Here is an 18588-nt window from a genome sequence, read left to right on the forward strand (position 1 = left end):
GTTATGAATTCCCCCGTTTCTGACTGTAAGGCACTTATATTAGTTTTTATCAATCTTTTTACCTTTACATAGCGATATAAACTTTTACAGTCAGTTTTTATGTTCCCCGCTAGTTTACTTTCATGTTGTATTTTTCCCTTCTTAATCAATTCATTGGCCTGCTTTTGCTGAAATTTAAACTGTTCTCAATCCTCATGTCAATTGCTTTTTCCTGCTAATTTGTATGCCAGCCTCCCGTACCAGCCTCCCCGGACAGGCGCCGGAATGTGGCGACTAGGGGCTTTTCACAGTAACTTCATTGAAGCCTACTCGTGACAATAAGCGATTTTCATTCATTTCATTTCATGCCTCTTCTTTGAATCTAATGCCATCTCTAATTTCCCTTTTAAGCCATGGTTTGGCCACAGTTTCCTTTCTATTCTTGCACCATATAGGAATAAACTACTTTAGTTCACCTATTCGTTCCTTGAATGCCTACCATTGCCTGTCCACTGTTCTTCCTTTCTGTAATTATTTTCCAGTCCACATTGCCAGCTCATGCCTCATATCATCATAGTTACCTTCAAGATCCAGGACACTGGTCTCAGAATCAACTGCCTCACTATCCACCTTGATAACGAATTCTATCATATTACCGTCACTCATACCCAGGGATTCTCTCACAACTAGATTACCAAATAATAATTTCTCATTGCACAACACCCAGTCCCAGATGGCCTGGTCCCTTGTTGGTTCCAAAGATGCATCTCGTTTGTAAACAATGAAACAGCACTTAATTTTGACTCGAATAGGGAATGCAGCAGAAACTCTTCCCCTTCCCCCCAAGAATGCTGAGAGCGTGGAGCTTGCCTTCGCAGGGAGTCATTAAAGTGATTTAAGAGTAATCTAGACAAGCATATGAAGGGTGAGGAACAGAGGACAGATTTAGAGGAGGAAGATGGGCAGAGTCTTACATGAAGTATAAATGCTGGTATGAGCTGAACGGCCTGTTTCTGAGCCATATATCCAAGGGAGCTAACATTGCCCAAAATTATCTTGAAGTTGAACACACAATTTAAAACATGCCAGAACTCTATCATATCTTGCTTTACAGAAAATTTGATGTTGTGTCAATTGAATGCGGTTCTCAGTCCTGGAAGGATTATTAGCTGGTATAGTAATTAGATGCCATCATTTGAGCTGTATATGAGTTTACAACTAAACACATGTAAATCCTCATCAAACAGCATAATTGCATTGAGCAACTATATTATTTATTCAAAACTCAACATTTTGTAAATCACATTTCCTGAAAGAATGCCATGAAATCATATTGATATTTACATCACTCCTCCTAAAAGGAGGGAAACGATTCCAATTGAGCAGCTGGCCAATAAACCCATTTGTACACTTTAATGCAAGAACATGTTTACAGAATCAGGGCCACTTGCCTCTCTGCAGCACTGGCAAAGCAAACAGGATACGTTGCACTGCATCCAGCTTTTTCACACTTCCTATATTTCTTTTCACAACCTTCCTCCTCTTCCTCGGTTTCAAAAGTTTTCTTTTTGACCTTTATTGTAATAAAATGCAAAATTAATTTTTTTTTTTAAATTTTAGATTACCCAATTATTTTTTCTATTAAGGGGCAATTTAGCATGGCCAATCCACCTACTCTGCACATTTTTGGGTTGTGGGGGCGAAACCCACGCAGACACGGGGAGAATGTGCAAACTCCACACGGACAGTGACCCAGAGCCGGGATCGAACTTGGGACCTCAGCGCCGTGAGGTGGTTGTGCTAACCACTAGGCCACCGTGCTGACCTAAATGCAAAATTAATTTGACATAAATGAAATATTGATCTTGCAACTCCACAAATGCTTGTGTTGCATCATTTTTTAAAATTATATAAATGTAACTACAAACTATGTTCTATTGCAGGTATAATACAAATCAAGTACTACAATCTTCTGCAGTCCATGGAATGAGCCTTATGCACCATAGAGTAGCATATGTCACTCAATAGCTCACATCCATCTGCAAAACTGCATGACATCCATCTTGCATCCTCCCAAAGGTGGAGATTGCAAACAAAATAATGGCAAATGGTGGCACCTTTCGTAAAGAACAATAAAATAAAAGAACAATGCAGTAACAATAAATTCATCAGAGGATATTTGCAGCACGATAGTGATCATCTTTCGCTTTGTATTTATATGGAATATATCAACTTGGAGCATTTTCGAGCCTTCATACTGCATCTCTCCAGGAGATTATTTTATGCAAGAACTTTCAGCACACCTGAAAAGAACATTCATTGTCACATTGAAGAAATATAAAGACTCTTCAAAAGTCATTTATCAAATTGTACCAACATTTTAGTTTAAAAACCGGAACAAGATGGAACACAAGAGGCAGCGTGGCATGAATCAGATTTCAAATTTGATTCACAAATGAAACCTACTTGAAGTGAGAGAGTAAATTTGAGAACTATAGTGAATATTAGTTTTAATGGCACTGTATGGATGGCACAGTAGCACAGTAGTTAGCGCTGTTGATTCACAGCACCAGGGTCCCAGGTTCGATTCCCGCTTGGGTCACTGTGCAGAGTCTGCACGTTCTCCCAGCATCTGCATGTGTTTCCTCCGGGTGCTCCGGTTTCCTCCCACAATTCCCGAAAGACGTGCTCGTTAGATGAATTGGACATTCTGAATTCTCTGTGTACACGAAAAGGTGCCGGACTGTGGTGACTAAGGGATTTTCACAGTAACTTCATTGCAGTGTTAATGTAAGCCTACTTGTGACGATAATAAAGATTATTACAACACCTGTCTTCCTGATGATCTCAGGGGAGGATTGTTATCGATTGGTGCTTCAAAAATAGGTGGTCGTTTCTTAGCTCGCATCCGTCCACTCATGGCATCTATAATTAATCAACATGCATACATGTGCAGATGGTTATAAAATTTGAAAAATAAACAGTTTTATTGCTTGATCTGATCATTTCGGAATACACCTCTACAGAAACTACATCAGAAAGACTCAAGCATTCATTCACCATTCGCTCAGTTACAGTTTGCGAAATGAGTGTAGCCATTTTGAACCTGGTCATAAAACATGCAATGTGCCTGAATAGCTGAAGCCAGACCTCTCAAATTTTTGGTGGCCAGAAGAATGCTGGGCGAAGAAGAGATTTCATGCAGTTAATTGAAGAAACAAAGTAGCAATTAAATTGCGAGAGGGATTAGATTTAACCAACAAGGTGGAAATTATTTTAATGTATAAATTTAGAGTACCTAATTCATTTTTCCAATTAAGGGGCAATTTAGCATGGCCAATTCACCTACCATGCACATCTTTTGGGTTGTGGGGGCAAAATCCACGCAAACACGGGGAGAATGTGCAAACTCCACATAGACAGTGACCCAGAGCCGGGATCGAACCTGGGACCTCCACGCCATGAGGCAGCAGCACTAACCACTGCGCCACAGTGCTGCCCCTACAAGGTGGAAAATTAAGTGAACAGTTGACATACAGAAGTATTATCAATGCCGAACAAAGGCACACTAGATACTGAAAGTATTGAACTGGTCTTCCTATGCTGGCAATCCCAAAAAAATTGATGCCAAATCAGGGAAGGAGCTGTTAGGACAGATGACCAAAACCGTTAGTCAAAGATTTTAAAAAGGAGAATCTTACAGGAAACAGGTGGAAAACCTTGGAGAGGGAAGTCGATAGTTTAGAACTTTAATGGCGGAAGGCACAAGTCACCAACAGTGAAGAAAGTGGGGGATGTCTAAGAAGCCAGAGTTGTAGGAATGCAGAGGTCTCAAAGGGCTAAAGGAGGTTACAGGTGAGGTCATGGAAGGATTTTAAAATGTGATTGAGAATGCTAAAATGGAAGTATCTGCAGATATAGCCCAATAGGCATGGTGATGATGATCGGTGAACAGAACTTGGTTAGGGTATGGACAGCAGAGTTTTTGATGAGCTCAGGTTTACGTAGTGTGCAAGTCAGGGCAGGGTGGGGAGTACAATCAGGAAAGCAGTGGAATAATCAAGTTTGGAAATAGCAACAATGATGAAAGTTTAAGCAACAGATGGGTTGAGACAGAGCAGTGGCAGTTAATAATTTGCAAGTAGGCAGTCATGACGATGTGACAGTAATGGGCCAAGAATCTCAGCACTAGGTTAATGAGGACAGTGAGGTTGGAGACAATCTGAGACAGTGGCCTGCAGGGAGAATGGAATCAGTGGCTAGGAAACTCAGATTGTTGAAGGGAAAAAATCTTCAATGTTCATCATTGCTAAATCATTTTTTTCTTCTTAAGGGGCAATTTAGTATGGCCAATCCATCCACCCTGAACATCTTTGGGTTGTGGGGGTGAGTTCCAAGCAGACATGGGTAGAATGTGCAAAGTGCACACAGACAGTGACCTGGGCCGGGATCAATTCCGGGTCCCCAGCGCCGTGAGGCAACAATAGTAACCATTGTGCAACCATACCGCCTCATTGTTTAATAATTAATATTTTGGCCCATCAGGTTGAGAAGTCAAACAAACACAGCATAGGTGCAAAGATCTAGAGGTGCAAAACTGAGATAGAACGGTGTCTTTAGATACCAAAAGAGAAAATGCTGGAAAATCTCAGCAGGCCTAGCAGCATCTGTAGGGAGAGAAAAGAACCAAAGACTCGAAAAGTTGGCTCTTTTCTCTCCCTCCAGATGCTGCCAGACCTGCTGAGATTTTCCAGCATTTTCTCTTTTGGTTTCAGATTCCAGCATCCGCAGTCATTTGCTTTTAGCCAGTGTCTTTGGATAATTTGGTTGGCAAGGTTACGTTGCAACAAAACTTCACAATCTTCATTGCTCCTCGCCAACCAGCAAGCCACGTTATCTTCAGGTACAGACAAAATAAAAATTACCTTAGGCAAATTCAGAGGGAAGAAACAAATTCTGGGAATTTGTTAAAACAAGTTCCAGGAAACCATAGTGACCATGAGACACATCAACCATCACCACATCGACCAATTCTACACAGCTACATGGCCATAACTAGAAAACCGAACACTCCCCTTTAAACACTTGCTATGAAATCAGAACTCACTGTACCAACAGACAATTAGTTCTAAAAGGTCAACGTTTCCATTGAAAATGAAAAACCTGGACTTCCGGTGATGGCGATGTACTGAGAAGTCGCACATCAGATGGCTCTCCTCCCGCGAACCTGAAAAATAGACTCTCTACCTGAAAAATGCATTCAAACCAAACAAATCATCCCCACAACACTAGCAGAACAGCAGAAGAGAAAAGGATGCCAATTAAGAGCCAGTCCAGGGGTTGACCAGAGACCAGGAGTTGGAAGAGCCTAGAGCAGCAGCAGACGGATGAGCAGGCCGGCGCATAAGGCGGCAAAACCCGGACTTCGCCAGAGCAAGAGGGTCCGACCAGCCACACAAGAAGCCCCCTCACCAGGAGATGGCTGGATGACGTTCCTCTCAAGAGCATTGAAGGAACACAGATGAGACAAAGTTGGACATCCAGGCTGTGGAGAAGGGTGCGGTGGCCGAAGCTCTGGCGCACATGCAGTTGGCCCTCGACAAAGCCGAAAAGTGACTGGAGGCCCAGGAGGCGACGATCAAAGGCCTGATAGCTGCAACGGACCAGAACGAGCAGATCGTCACCATGGAAAAGGAGGTGGCAAGACAGCCTAAAAGGAAAGGTTGAAGACCAAGATAATCAATCAAGGTGGCAGAACCTGCAAATTGTGGGCCTACCAGAGGGGATTGAAGGTAGGGATGCCACAAAATATGTGACCCAAATGCTGGGTAACATGGTGGGAAGGATAGCTTCCCCAACCCACCAGAAGTAGATGAGCACACCGGTCATTCTGACCAAAGCCCAAAGCCGGGGACCAGCCGAAGGCAATAATCGCGAAAATGCACTGGTATCAGAGAGAATCCTGCGCTGGGCCAGGCAGTCCAAAAACTGCAGCTGGGAAGGACACAAGATCCGGATATACCAAGATGTTGGGGCTAACCTGGTCAAACGCCGGGCCGATTTTAACAAAGCAAAGAACGGCATAAGATTTGGAATGCTGTACCCAGCCAAGCTCTCGGTCACATAACAAGGCAAAGAACACTTTTTCACGGTTCCTCCGGACGCGGACAAGTTTGTCACAGAGGGCGGGCTGGAAAAATGGTAGCAGGGGAAGCAATGGGGAGCCCACAGATGTTTTAACATGGGTGGGGGGAGAGAGAAAAACAACTTTCCCCCACCCAGTTACTCAGCCGACACCAAACCATTGCCACAGCAACCGCTTTATGCTAAATAAGAGGATGGAGTTTACTGTGACGAGGACGGTTACAGGCCCAGGGGGATGGTACATTACAGTCTGCGGTGTCCTGGTGAACATGTACGCTCCAAACTGGGATTTTTTTTTTTTTTAATTTAGTGTGCAAACTCCATACGGACAGCAAGCCGAATGGATGCTGGATGCTCATGGAGGAGGACTCCAACAAGGGGACCTCCCTCTGCGCCCTCGTCACGACAGCGCTCCCATCCCACCCAAGAACCATTCAATTAGCCCAGTGGTGGAATCATCTGCGACAGCATTTCGGCCTAACCAAAATGACTGACAAAGGCCCCATCTGCAACAAACACAGATTTATGCCAGCGTTCATAGACATCTTTTTGATTTGATTTATTATTGTCACATGTATTAGTATAACGTGAAAAGTATAGTTTCTTGCATGCTATGCAGACATGCATACTGTGCATAGGGAAGGAAGGGGAAACTACAGAATGTAATGTTACAGTCATAGCTAGGGTGTAGAGAAAAGATCAACTTAATACGAGGTAGGTCCATTCAAATGATCAATTGAATATGATGGCAGTCTCGAGTCGTTTATTAAGTGATCTCAAACTTTTGTATTTTTTTTCCTGACGGAGGAAGGTGGAAGAGTGTGTCCGGGGTGCGTGGGGTCCTTAATTATGCTGGTTACCTTTCCGAGGCAGCGGGAATTATAGACGGAGTCAATGGGTGGGAGGCTGGTTTGCATGATGGACTTTTTGTAGTTTGCTGTGGAAATCTCCTTCAATGGTGGAGACAGGACGGGGGATGCTGATAGTTAGAGACCAGTACGCCAACAACTGGTTAACAATGCTCGAGGCACTGCATAGGGTCATCTCCACCGCAACGTGCGCAAGGCTCAGCCTGACGCAACTAAAAGTGGTACAGAGAGCCCACTTGACAAGAAACCGTATGAGTAGGTTCTTCCCGCACGTGGAGGACAGATGTGAACGGTGCCAAAGAGGCCCGGCCAACCACGCCCACATGTTCTGGTCTTGCCCCAGACTTGTGGAGTACTGGACAGCCTTCTTCGAGGCTATGTCCAAAGTGGTGGGGGTGAGGGTGGAGCCATGCCCGATAGTGGCGGTCTTCGGGGTTGCAGACCAGCCAGATCTATTCCTGGGGAGGAGGGGGACGCCCTTGCCTTTGCCTCCCTGATCGCCCGCCGTAGAATCCTGTTTGGCTGGTGGTTAGCAGCACCACCCAGAGCTGCAGACTGGCTGTCCGACCTCTCGGAATCTCTCCAAATGGAGAAAATCAAATTCGCCATCCGAGGGTCAGACGACGGCTTCCACAGAATGTGGACCTGTTTGTGGCCAACGAACAAGAGGACGAATAGTTGGGTGGCCAAGAATCAGGGGAAAATGGACGGGAATCGGGGGGGGGGGGGTTTGTTCTTATGGTTTTACGCTTATTTCTTTTTCTTGTTAATTTATTGTTTTTGTATTGGAGGGGAGGGGTTACTGTTTTTCTCTGTTGTGATAAAAATTTGTTGTTGAAAACTTGAATAAAATTTATTCAAAAAAAAGGAAGGAAGGACAAAGCCGCAAGCGACAGTCTGATGGCAAGCTAAGGCCCAAAACCAAATTGTAAATAAATGCCTATAAACATGTGCCTCGGCCATATTAGGGAATGTAAAACATGTATGCCGGTTAAAGGGGGTGGCCACATTTGTTATTATGAAGATGCTTACCTGTAAATATACATGTTAATTTTGCGTGTTTTTATTTCTAATAATTTGTAATTTGTTGGATATAAAATATGAAAACTCAATAAAAAACATTTCCAAAAAAAAATGCTCAAGGAGCTGACAGAATGATTCCAACTGACAGGGGGCAACGAACTTAGCTACGTACAGCTCAAGAACTTCCTACGAAAAGAAACAAGGACATACCCACGACCATCATTGCTGGAGTACCTGCTGGACGTGGACATTTTAGGGAAGGAACTGTGGTGGCATGTATGGACGACTGCTAAGGGGGGGCGAACACCCAGCTGGGCGAGACAAGGGAGAATGATAGAATTTACAGTGCAGGAGGCCATTCGGCCCATTGGGCCTGCACCGGCCCTTACAAAGAGCACCTTACTGAAGCCTACGTTTCTACCCTATCCCTGTATCCCAGTAACCCCCACTTAACATTTTTTGGACACTGCGGGCAATTTAGCATGGCCAACCCACCTAACCCACACATCTTTGGACTGTGGGAGGAAACCGGAGCACCCGGAGGAAACCCACGCAGACACGGGGAGAACGTGCAGACTCCGCACAGACAGTGACCCATCCGGAAATCGAACCTGGGAACCTGGAGCTGTGAAGCAACTATGCTAACCACTATGCTACCGTGCTGCCCGGGAAGTGGGAGGATGACTTGGGGTTTAAAATAGGGTGGGGACTCTGGAGCGAAGCACTGCACAGGGTCAACTCCACCTCCACATGCGCAAGGCTAAGCCTAATGCAGCTTAAAGTGGTAGACAGAGACCACTTAACCAGACCCCAAATGAACAGGTTCTTCCCTGAGGTAGAGGGCAAAAGTGAACGGTGCCAAGGAAGCCTGGCTAACCATGCCCACATGTTCTGGACTTGCCCCAGACTTGCTGGCAGTCTTCGGGGTATCAGAACAGCCAGATCTCTCCATGGGGAGGAGAGCCAAAGCCCTTGCCTCCCTGAGCACCAGCCGGAGAATCCCGCTCGTTGGATGTCAGCAGCACCACCCAAAGCTGCAGATTGGCTGTCTGACCTGTCGGAATTTCTCTAAATTTAGAAAATCAAGTTCGCCATACGTGAGTCGGAAGACGGCTTCCACAAAGCATGGGAGCCATTCACTCGGTTGTTCCAAGACCTGTTTGTAGCCAACAACTAGGAAGCCAAAGACCAAAAGAGAGTAGCCAGAACACAGAGGTGAAGGAAGTGGGGAGGGGTGGGTGGGCAGGGGTAACAACAGGAGCCAGAGGAGAGAAAGCCGAAGGGAAAACCAGCGGGGAGTGAAACATCGGAGACCACAATGGCTACAGCAAACAGTGTGAAGAAGGGAGAGAAGTAAGGGAAGGGGAAACTGTGATGTATATATGTAAATAGTTTTTTAAAAAACGATCTTGATGCAAATAACTCTAGTATCATAAAATTTACAGTGCAGAAGGGGGAAATTCGACCCATCAAGTTTGCATCGGCCCTTAAAAAGAGTACTCTATGTAATTGATAATATGGAAAGATGTGTCATTTGAAACATGGAAGTCTGGCAATATTCTGGTCTGAGAGAAACATGAGAGAATACAGGGAAAGATCCCACAAAGGGTTAACAGCAGCTGCCAGGAGTAGGATTATAAAATGCAGATTCCTTCTCCCAAACAAACAGGATTTTTGTATGAAGCTAAAAACAATGGATCACACCTTCATTGAAATTAACTATCTTAGTAAGCATCTGGAAAAGCATGGATGAGGGTTTTAGTTGAGCTAAGTGATAAATGTAAACCTTTCAAGTTATAACAAAGTGGATTTTTAGCATTATGCTAAAAGCAATGTTTCACACCTTCATTGAAATTAACTATTTTAGTAAGCAGCTGGAAAGGAAAGGATGAGGTTCAGTTGAATTTGGTGACAATTCTAGGTGTGAAATTCTGCTAACACCACGTAAATTAAAGAAAACTGGAAATGATCAGTCTATGAGAAACATAATTTAAAGCTAAAATCAAAGTCAAAATTATGAGCTGGGGACACAATTGGAAAATAAAACTATAGAAATGACAGGAACCAAACCAAACTTCACACCTCTATTGAAATTAAAGCATTTTTGAATACCACAAAGGAACTTTGAACATCACAAAGGAAGAATGCAATCAGATCTATGAGATCATGTCAAAATGAATACTTAGTTGTATTAGAATGTTTAGATCAAAGATACTTTTTACAATCAAAGTGAAATAAAAGTTACTTTGCAATAAAGTCATAAAAACTTAATAACTGTTAGAAAGAGAATATAAACCCAGAGCAGGAACTACTAGAACTCAGAGAGAAGCAGAGAAGGAACAAGAGAAGCAAGCAGAGTCAGCTTACAGTCAGCTCGGTCATGGGACAGAGCCAAGTAGCCGACCTAAAACAGCTAATACATCTAAGGAAGACCAGAATTTAAAGAGGAGGCAGAGTCAGCTCAGAGACAGCCAGCAGAGCCAGCTCTCTCAGCTTGGTACATGGGAAAGATAGAACATAGCAACCGAGCTAACCAGCGAATACATCTAAAGAAGACCAGACTTTAAAGAAGACTGATTGTCAAGTTGGGTCTGACCAACCAGAAGGATCCAGAAGCAAGATCTTTTTACTTTTCTGTAAAGATAGTGATTGCAGCTTTTTAAAAAAATATATAATAATAAAATAACTTAATTTAACCTGAAACAATGGTTATTCCAAAGTCTCCTTTACTTACTTAGCAATGCAGGACCCAGGATCGATGCTACTAAGTGGTAAGTAGATGAAATCTTCGGTGAAGGTATGGGTTATACCAGGGGATAATTTGAAAATATAGTTTGTCCTGAATAGCACCCACCAAAGCCTGCATCGGAGTCAGGGAGTGAGAATCCCTGTTCACCATTTAGAATGTCGGCCCTTTTTGGTATAGGGGAACTTCTAAGAATAGTGGTGAGTTTTCAACAACACCTACTTAAGCCTACGCCTCCACCCTATGCCCGTAACCCAGTAACCCCAGCTAACCTTTTTGGACACTAAGGGTAATTTAGCATGGCCAGTTCACCTAACCTGCACATCTTTGGACTGTGGGAGGAAACCGGAGCGCCCAGACGAAACCCACGCAGACATGGGGAGAACGTGCACGATTTGTTAGGCAGGTTGGTTCAATGTGGACTGCACTTGATGCAGGGAAGCTAGAAACAGACGTCTAACACTGGAGAAGATCCAACACTGTTTTATTCAACGATAGAACTGATAAACACACTCAGCTGTGGGTCGACACTATACTGAACTGACTGGAGATCTAGTAGTAGCCTGACTAGACTTACTAGCTACCGCATGGTGTTTGCACTTGCTAGCTCATGGACTCGGACTGTCACAGTGGCTGGGTCCAGAGAGAGCGGGAAGCCAAGTGCCCTCTGGCTTTATAGTGGTAGTGACCTGTCTGGTGATTGGCTGCACTGTGTTGTGTGCTTACTGGTCATCCTGTGTGTCAATCACTGCCTGTATCTTATTATATACATGAGTGGATATTATGACAGTGCAGACAGCGTCTCAAGCCAGGAGTCGAACCTGGAACCCGGAGCTGTGAATCAACAGTGCTAACCACTGTGCTACCGTGTAATTACCCTTTATGTGCTCTCTTGCGTAACTCTCACTGGCTGTTCTTATTTATATCCGTTTGGTACACAAAAAACCCAATAAAAACATTAAAGAAAAAAGAAAAATCTAACATCTTACCAGCAGCTTTTACATGCACATCAACTGCTTCTCCTCAACCTAATTCAAATCTATCCACATGGACACTGTAAAGTCCCAGAGATAGTGATCTCAGCCTATTGTGCCGAATCATATTTTATAAACCATGCATTAATCAATTACCCGAAAATTCTCCATGACCTTTTCATCACCCACCATGTGGACGGACTAAAACTACACAAAATATTCTCAACAAAGTTAGGAATACAATCCCCTAACACTAGAAGATCAGGGTGTAATCCTCTTACCTGGTCACCAGGATACAATTCCATCTCCCCACAAGTAGAGATCAATCTACTAGAGTGATAGAATGTGCAGAAAAATTGAGAGTCCATGAGCTTCAGTGTCAGTGAAAGAATTGGGAGTGAAAGCGAATGTGTGTGTCAGTGTAAGCGAATACAAGAGTAAAAGTCATGCATTAGTCTGCAAGGGATGGAGAAAGAAAAGAGAGTAAAAGAGAGAGCCCAAACAAGCACGAGATTAAGTCCCAGGATCTTCCTCAAATTAGCAACCTATAACATCCACCCAAGAGCACAATGTCTCAGTTGACATTTCATCACAAAAGACAGAACATTCAATAGCGTAGCACTCTATTTGTCCTACACAAGAGGATCAACCTAGATCTTTGGGCCCAGTTCCTTGGAATGAGAATTAAACCCACAATCTTGAGTCAGTGCAGGAATGCCATAAACAGTGTCACACGGGCACGCAGTAACACAGTGGTTAGCACTGTTACTTCACAGCGCTAGGATAGCAGGTTTCATTCCCGGCTTGGGTCACTGTCTGTGCGGAGTCTGCACGTTCTCCCCGTTTCTGCGTGGGTTTCCTCCAGGTGCTCCGGTTTCCTCCTCCAAGTCCCGAAAGACATGCTGTTAGATGAATTGGACATTCTGAATTCTCTCCCTCCGTGTACTCGAATGTGGCGACTAAGAGCTTTTCACAGTAACTTGTAAGTCCACTTGTGACAATAAAGATTATTACAGCTAATCTCATTAGTTTTTGAACTTCCAAAATGAACATTGAATAGTTATAAAATTCTTCAGGTGCAACATCATTTAATTTTATTATCCACCATTGATCAGTTGCCTTGGCTTCAACCTCTGGAATACCCTTACTATTCCTCTCTGCCTCTCCACATCTCTTTCCTCCTTGAAGGCCCTCCTTAAAACAACCTCCTTTATCAGGTTTTAGGTCATCTGGCCTACTAATCCCTTATGTGACTCGGGTATCAGACATTCAGACTCTTGTGAAGCACCTAGTGATATTTTATTTATATTAAAAGGCTATATATATATATATATATATATATATATATATATATATATATATATATATATATATATTATATATATTATAAATAGAAGCTGCTGTTGTCGTTAGTATCACTGTCCAGTAAAATAAAAGGATCCCAAAATGAATTATCGCATCGGGCTGCCACAATGCAAATGTCACTCTTGTCTTATGTTTTTGCTGCAGCATTGTGGCATTGGTCGTGAACCTTTCAAGGCTAATGGACTATAACAACGATGGATTTTTCCTGCTCAACAAACATTAGTATGGAACCCTGCATTGTATACACATGTTGGTGTTAGCCCCACCACATGCTTACGCTATATTTATATTATTTGCGTAGCCCCAACATGCATACGCTATATTTTGATTAATTGTGTTCTGCCAGATGTGAGCCTAACCTCTCCACTTAGACTTGAATGTAATCATTTTTTTTCTCTTCAGGTTCTCACTCACATTCCTCAATACTTGTATCCAATAAAAACTTGTATTGGTATAGCATTTTTATACCTCAAGTGCTTTAATAAACTAGAGCTATAAAGCAAAGTTTGACACCAAGCCACATATCCATGTCATCTCCAAGACTGTTTTTCCAACCTCCCGGACATTGTCCGATTTCGTCCCTGCTTCAGCTCATCGGCTGTTGAAATCTTCAGTGCTGCCTTCATGAACAAAGTGTGACTAGTCCAATGCACTCCTGGCCAGCCTCCTACGTTCTACCCTTGATTAACTGGATGTCATCCGAAACTCTGCTGCCCATTTTCTAACTTGTACCTCATTAGGGCAGATGGACTGAGGTTTGGTCAAAGAGATTTTATTTAAGGAGAAAGCCGATGCAGATAGGCTGGAGAAATGAGGAAATTCCAGGTCTTAGGACCAACACAACTGAAGGTACGGACACCAACTGTGGAGCATTTAAACCGGGGATTCTTAAGAGGCCAAATTCAGGAGCGCAGATTTCTTGTGGGTCATGGGATGGAGGAGATTACAAAAAGTGAGGGAAGGGTGAGATAGAGGGATTTGAAAACAAGATGTTGCTTAAATGGGAGCCAATGTAAGTCATAGAACACAGGTGAACACTAACCCTAACCCTAGGATGAGCTACCCTCATCCCCCAAACTAGCAATTTCCTCAAAATGAAATGAATCAGGCTTATAAGACAGAACCTTATTTTCCTGGAACTCGGTTGAACCTCAATTACCCCCCCTTTCATGCAGGTGTTCATAAACTGTATCTCTAATGATCTCTTCCAGCCATTTGCCTGCTACAGATGTAAAGCTAATAGGTTTAAAATGATCCAAATCTTGCTTTTAACTCTTTTTGCATACTGCTACTATAGCAGTTTCCCCTGGTCATGGAATCAATCCTGACTACAGCAAGCAGGGGTTACTCAGCACAACTGTCTTTTCTTTAACCACCATAGTGTGCTAGCACCAGTGAGACACTCCGTGTCCTTGCAATATGCTTGGTCAGCTGCAGAAATATGCTCCAAAAAAAACAACGCTGATGTTTGGCTCAGCTAAGTTCCGCTTTGGTTGAGTGGATTGGCCATGCTGAATTGCCCTCTGTCCGTAGTTTAGTTGGGCGTTACACGATTACAGGGATAGGGTGATCTTTCAGAGAGTCGGTGCAGACTTGATGGGCCCTTCAGCACTTTAGGGATTCTATGATTCAATTAACTATAGCCAAGCAGTTAGAACTAATAATGATGTCCAATGGTCCTACTTTCAAAGAGGATACTTATTCAAATAACACCACCTGACATCAGAAATCAACCATCATCGTGGAATTTCAGGTTGCATCGTATTATAGGACACCAGTACAAGTCTTTTGTCTAATATTGCAAAAGGTAATTTTGAATATCAGATGGCCCAAATTATGCAATTAATTACTTGTTCAATGATACACCACATCCCCTTCAAATAGGTAAAATGTAGTTGATGCAAAATTAATTATTAAACAGCGATTGCCGAATACAATGCATTGGTAATTATGTTGCATTTTGAACAAAGTAATACATGTATTTGTATCGCAGAGTCAAAATAATGAAGATTATATCTGTGGTATTAATCTGCAATTTGATGCTTTTAAAAAAAATTTAAGGCAGCATACCATGGGGCATGAGAATGTGGTGCTGGCTCTCCACCTTCTTCCCTCAGCGCATTCTCTCTCTTGCACGCCTTCAATCTCAAATTCAAGCAAGAGGATCACAACCACAGCCTCATCACAAAGTTGCAATTCCAAACTCAAGCAAAATTAGATAATATAGACCCTCTTCAAATACACAAGCCACACATAGTTTGTAATTTTTTTCCCCCTTCATAACCCCCTAAACCATCCCCCCTCCTTCCCCACTGATGAGACAGGTCTTTGAATATGGATAGGAACGAACGCCATCATGTGTAAAGCCCATCTTCTGACCTCCCCCAGAGCAAAGTTGATATTTTCCAGGCTCAGAAAATTGTGCAGGTGCCCCACCCATGCCAAAACCTCCAGGTGGCACTGCCGGCCGTCAGTTCAGCAAAATCCTTCGCCAGGCAATCAACGAAGCGAAGGCCACCACATCGTTCCCCTTCCCCTCGCGTAGCCAGGACAGCTCCGAGACTCCAAACATTGCCTCCTTCAATGGGCACATCGAACCCCACTATGCGACAGAGCCGTGAACACTGCTTCCCAAAAACCCTCCAGTTTCACCCACCTACCCCTCCAGAACATATGGGCATGGTTCACCAGACCCTTCCCACACCTCTCACAAAGATCTTCTATCCCACGGAAAAACCCACTCATCGAGGCCATGTCTATGCACCACCTCGAATTGGATACGGTTCATCCTCGCACACGAGGAAGTGGTGGTGAACCATAATATTTCACTTCATATGCTCCACCTTAACTCGGTCCCCAACTCTCCCTCCCACCTGCACTTCATGCTTTTCAGCTCTCCCTCCCACCTGCACTTCATGCTTTTCACTAACGCCATCTCTTTCTGTCCCAAGCGCTCATAGATATCTCCGATCTTCCCTTCCCCCAGTTCGCCTGGAGCTAGCTGTTTTTCCAATACGTGTACTCCGGTATCTGGGGGAAAGTGGGTAACTCCTTCCGTACATAATCCCCTGCCTGCAAGTACCTGATCGACTCCCCCTTGGTAACTCATATTTCACTGCAAGTTCCGCCAACTCTGCAAACCTCTCCTTTGAAAAAAGGTCCCTCGCTTGCTCTATCCCTACCCTCCATCACCTTCCATACATCGCATCCATCTGTCCGGGCATAAACCCATGGTCCATACATGGTGGGGCCAGCACTGATGCCAACCCTAACTTAAAGTGCTTCCTCAGCTGATTCCAGATCTTTAATCAATGATCACCATAGAGCTATTGGTGTATTTCCCTGGGCAATTGGGAACAGGACTGTTACCATAGCCCTTCAACTCGACCCCTTACAAACCTCCTCCAACTGCACCCATTCTGAACCACCCCGCCACCCACCATTGTCTCACCTTCTCTACATTGGCTGCCTAATAATAGTGCAGAAGACTGGAGATAAACAGAAACTCAGGCAACACATGCATCTTTACGGGCTGTACCCTCCCTTCCGACAATAATGGCAAGACACCCTTCACAAATTCCCCTTGCCCAGTCCCACTGAGTTCCATCTGTGTATAGTTGCCTAGTCATGCACCACCTGAATCCCCAGGTACCAGGACCTAACATCAGCCACCCTAAATGGCAAGGGTCCAAGATTCATACTCCTTCCCAAATCATTCACCCAAAAAAATCTTGCCCACATTCAATTTGTACCTAGAGAAGGCCCAAAATTTGAATAACAGGTCCATAATTCTCCCCATATTCTCCAACAGGTCCACCACATACAGCTGTAGGTCATCAGCATACTCCTACTGGGCATCCCTTCCCCGACAAAGCTGACCCACAGCCTTTCCCCGTTATCAAGCGAACTGTCCCTGCATATATCTTTCCTCTCTGCCAAATGCTGCCTGGTTGGTCAGAGTTGCCACATATTTGCGATCTACCTCCACAATATCCTCCAGTAGCCTCTGCCTCACCTCCCTCACTTCCCCCGGACCACCGCATTCAATGCTTCCCAGAACATGGCTGCAGAGACCTCCCCGTTCAGATTAAATTCCACATACACCTTATCGGAAAACATTTTTTCCCACCAATAACCACAATCGAATCTCCATCCCGGCCTTTGCGCCCACCCCTCTCAAGCCTCATGCTCTTTGCCCCTCTCTTACAATCTCCCGCCACTCCTCTGATGCTCGGAGCGCAATCGCCAAGGGCGCTATTGCCAATGCAAAAATCATCGTTCCCCTATGTAGCCTGAAATATTTAGAGTCCATCCCATTCGTCCTAACTCCCACCGTGGGGATGCATAGAGTAACCGTATTCCTGTCACAAATGTCAGTCCAAACCCAAATTTCCTCAGGCCCTCAAGCAGGTATCGCCACACAACTCGATCAAAGGCCTTCTCTGGTCCACTGATGCAATCACCTCTGGCACCCTACTAATCGACGGGGTCATGACAACATTCAATAACTTCCTAATGTTAGATGACAACTGCTACTCCTTCACAAACCCAGTCTGATCCTGAGGGTACCTCCAGCACACACCCCTCCAATTGCTTTGCCAGCAGCTTGGCCAATATATTTACATCAGAGTTTAACAAAGAAATGGGCTTGTAAGATCCACACTACAGCGGATCCTTATCTTTCTTTGGAATCAAAGAAAGAGAGGCCTGTGGCAACGGTGCCTCATTGAACATACTCAAGTGAAGGGCCAGTTCCCCCAAAAACTGCTTATTAAATTTGGCCGTGAAGCCACTCGGTCCCAGCGCCTTCCCAAACTGGATCAGCCCTACCCCCTCCACTATCTCCTGCAACTGCAATGGCTATTTCAATGTTTGCCACTTCTCCTTTTCCACTTCGAGGACTATTAACCCATCCAGAAAGTACCCCATATCTGCATCGCCGCCCTGGGCTTGGAGTTATATAGCCCCCAATGAGTCCTCAAATGCCTTTTGATTTTCTTTAGCGCGGTGACCCCCCCAAACCTGCCCTTACCTGCACAATTTCCAATGCCGCCGCCTCCTCAACTGGTGGACTCGCAAGCGGCTAGCCTTCTCACCATACTCCTACTGGGCACCCCTTACCCGACAAAGCTGACCCACAGCCTTTCCCATTATCAAGCAAACCATCAAAAGCTGCCTGGTCGGAGTGCCAAATATCTGCGATCTACCTCCACAATATTCTCCAGTAGCCTCTGCCTCTCCTCTCTCTCTACGTTATCCCAATGGTCCTTGAAAGGAATCACTTCCGCCGGACCACCACATTCAATGCCTCCCAGAACATGGCTGCAGAGACCTCCCCGTTTAGATTAAATTCCACATACATCTTAGCGGAAAACATTTTTTTCCATCAATAACCACAAATCGAATCTCCATCCCGGCCTTTGTGCCCACCGCGTCTCAAGCCTATATAGTGCGGTGCATGGTCCAAGATGACTATACCTGCATACTC

The 18588-nt window shown here is 44.3% G+C and overlaps 1 protein-coding gene across 4 annotated transcripts in view; it reads right to left on the reverse strand.

Moving 5' to 3' along the window:
* Positions 1–18588, reverse strand: part of LOC119965944 (lysine-specific histone demethylase 1B) — a 160758-nt gene that overhangs the window by 135608 nt on the left and 6562 nt on the right. For 3 of the 4 annotated variants that reach the window (XM_038796978.1, XM_038796976.1, XM_038796977.1), the window contains 2 exons: positions 2810–2904; positions 1431–1552 (listed from right to left, as the gene is read on the reverse strand). In XM_038796978.1, coding sequence (XP_038652906.1) covers positions 1431–1552; positions 2810–2904 — 217 coding nt within the window. The remainder of the gene's footprint in view (positions 1–1430; positions 1553–2809; positions 2905–18588) is intronic. The other variant, XM_038796979.1, reaches the window with a different exon arrangement.

The sequence above is a fragment of the Scyliorhinus canicula genome, chromosome 5 (assembly GCF_902713615.1).
Source record: "Scyliorhinus canicula chromosome 5, sScyCan1.1, whole genome shotgun sequence".
NCBI lineage: Eukaryota > Metazoa > Chordata > Chondrichthyes > Carcharhiniformes > Scyliorhinidae > Scyliorhinus > Scyliorhinus canicula.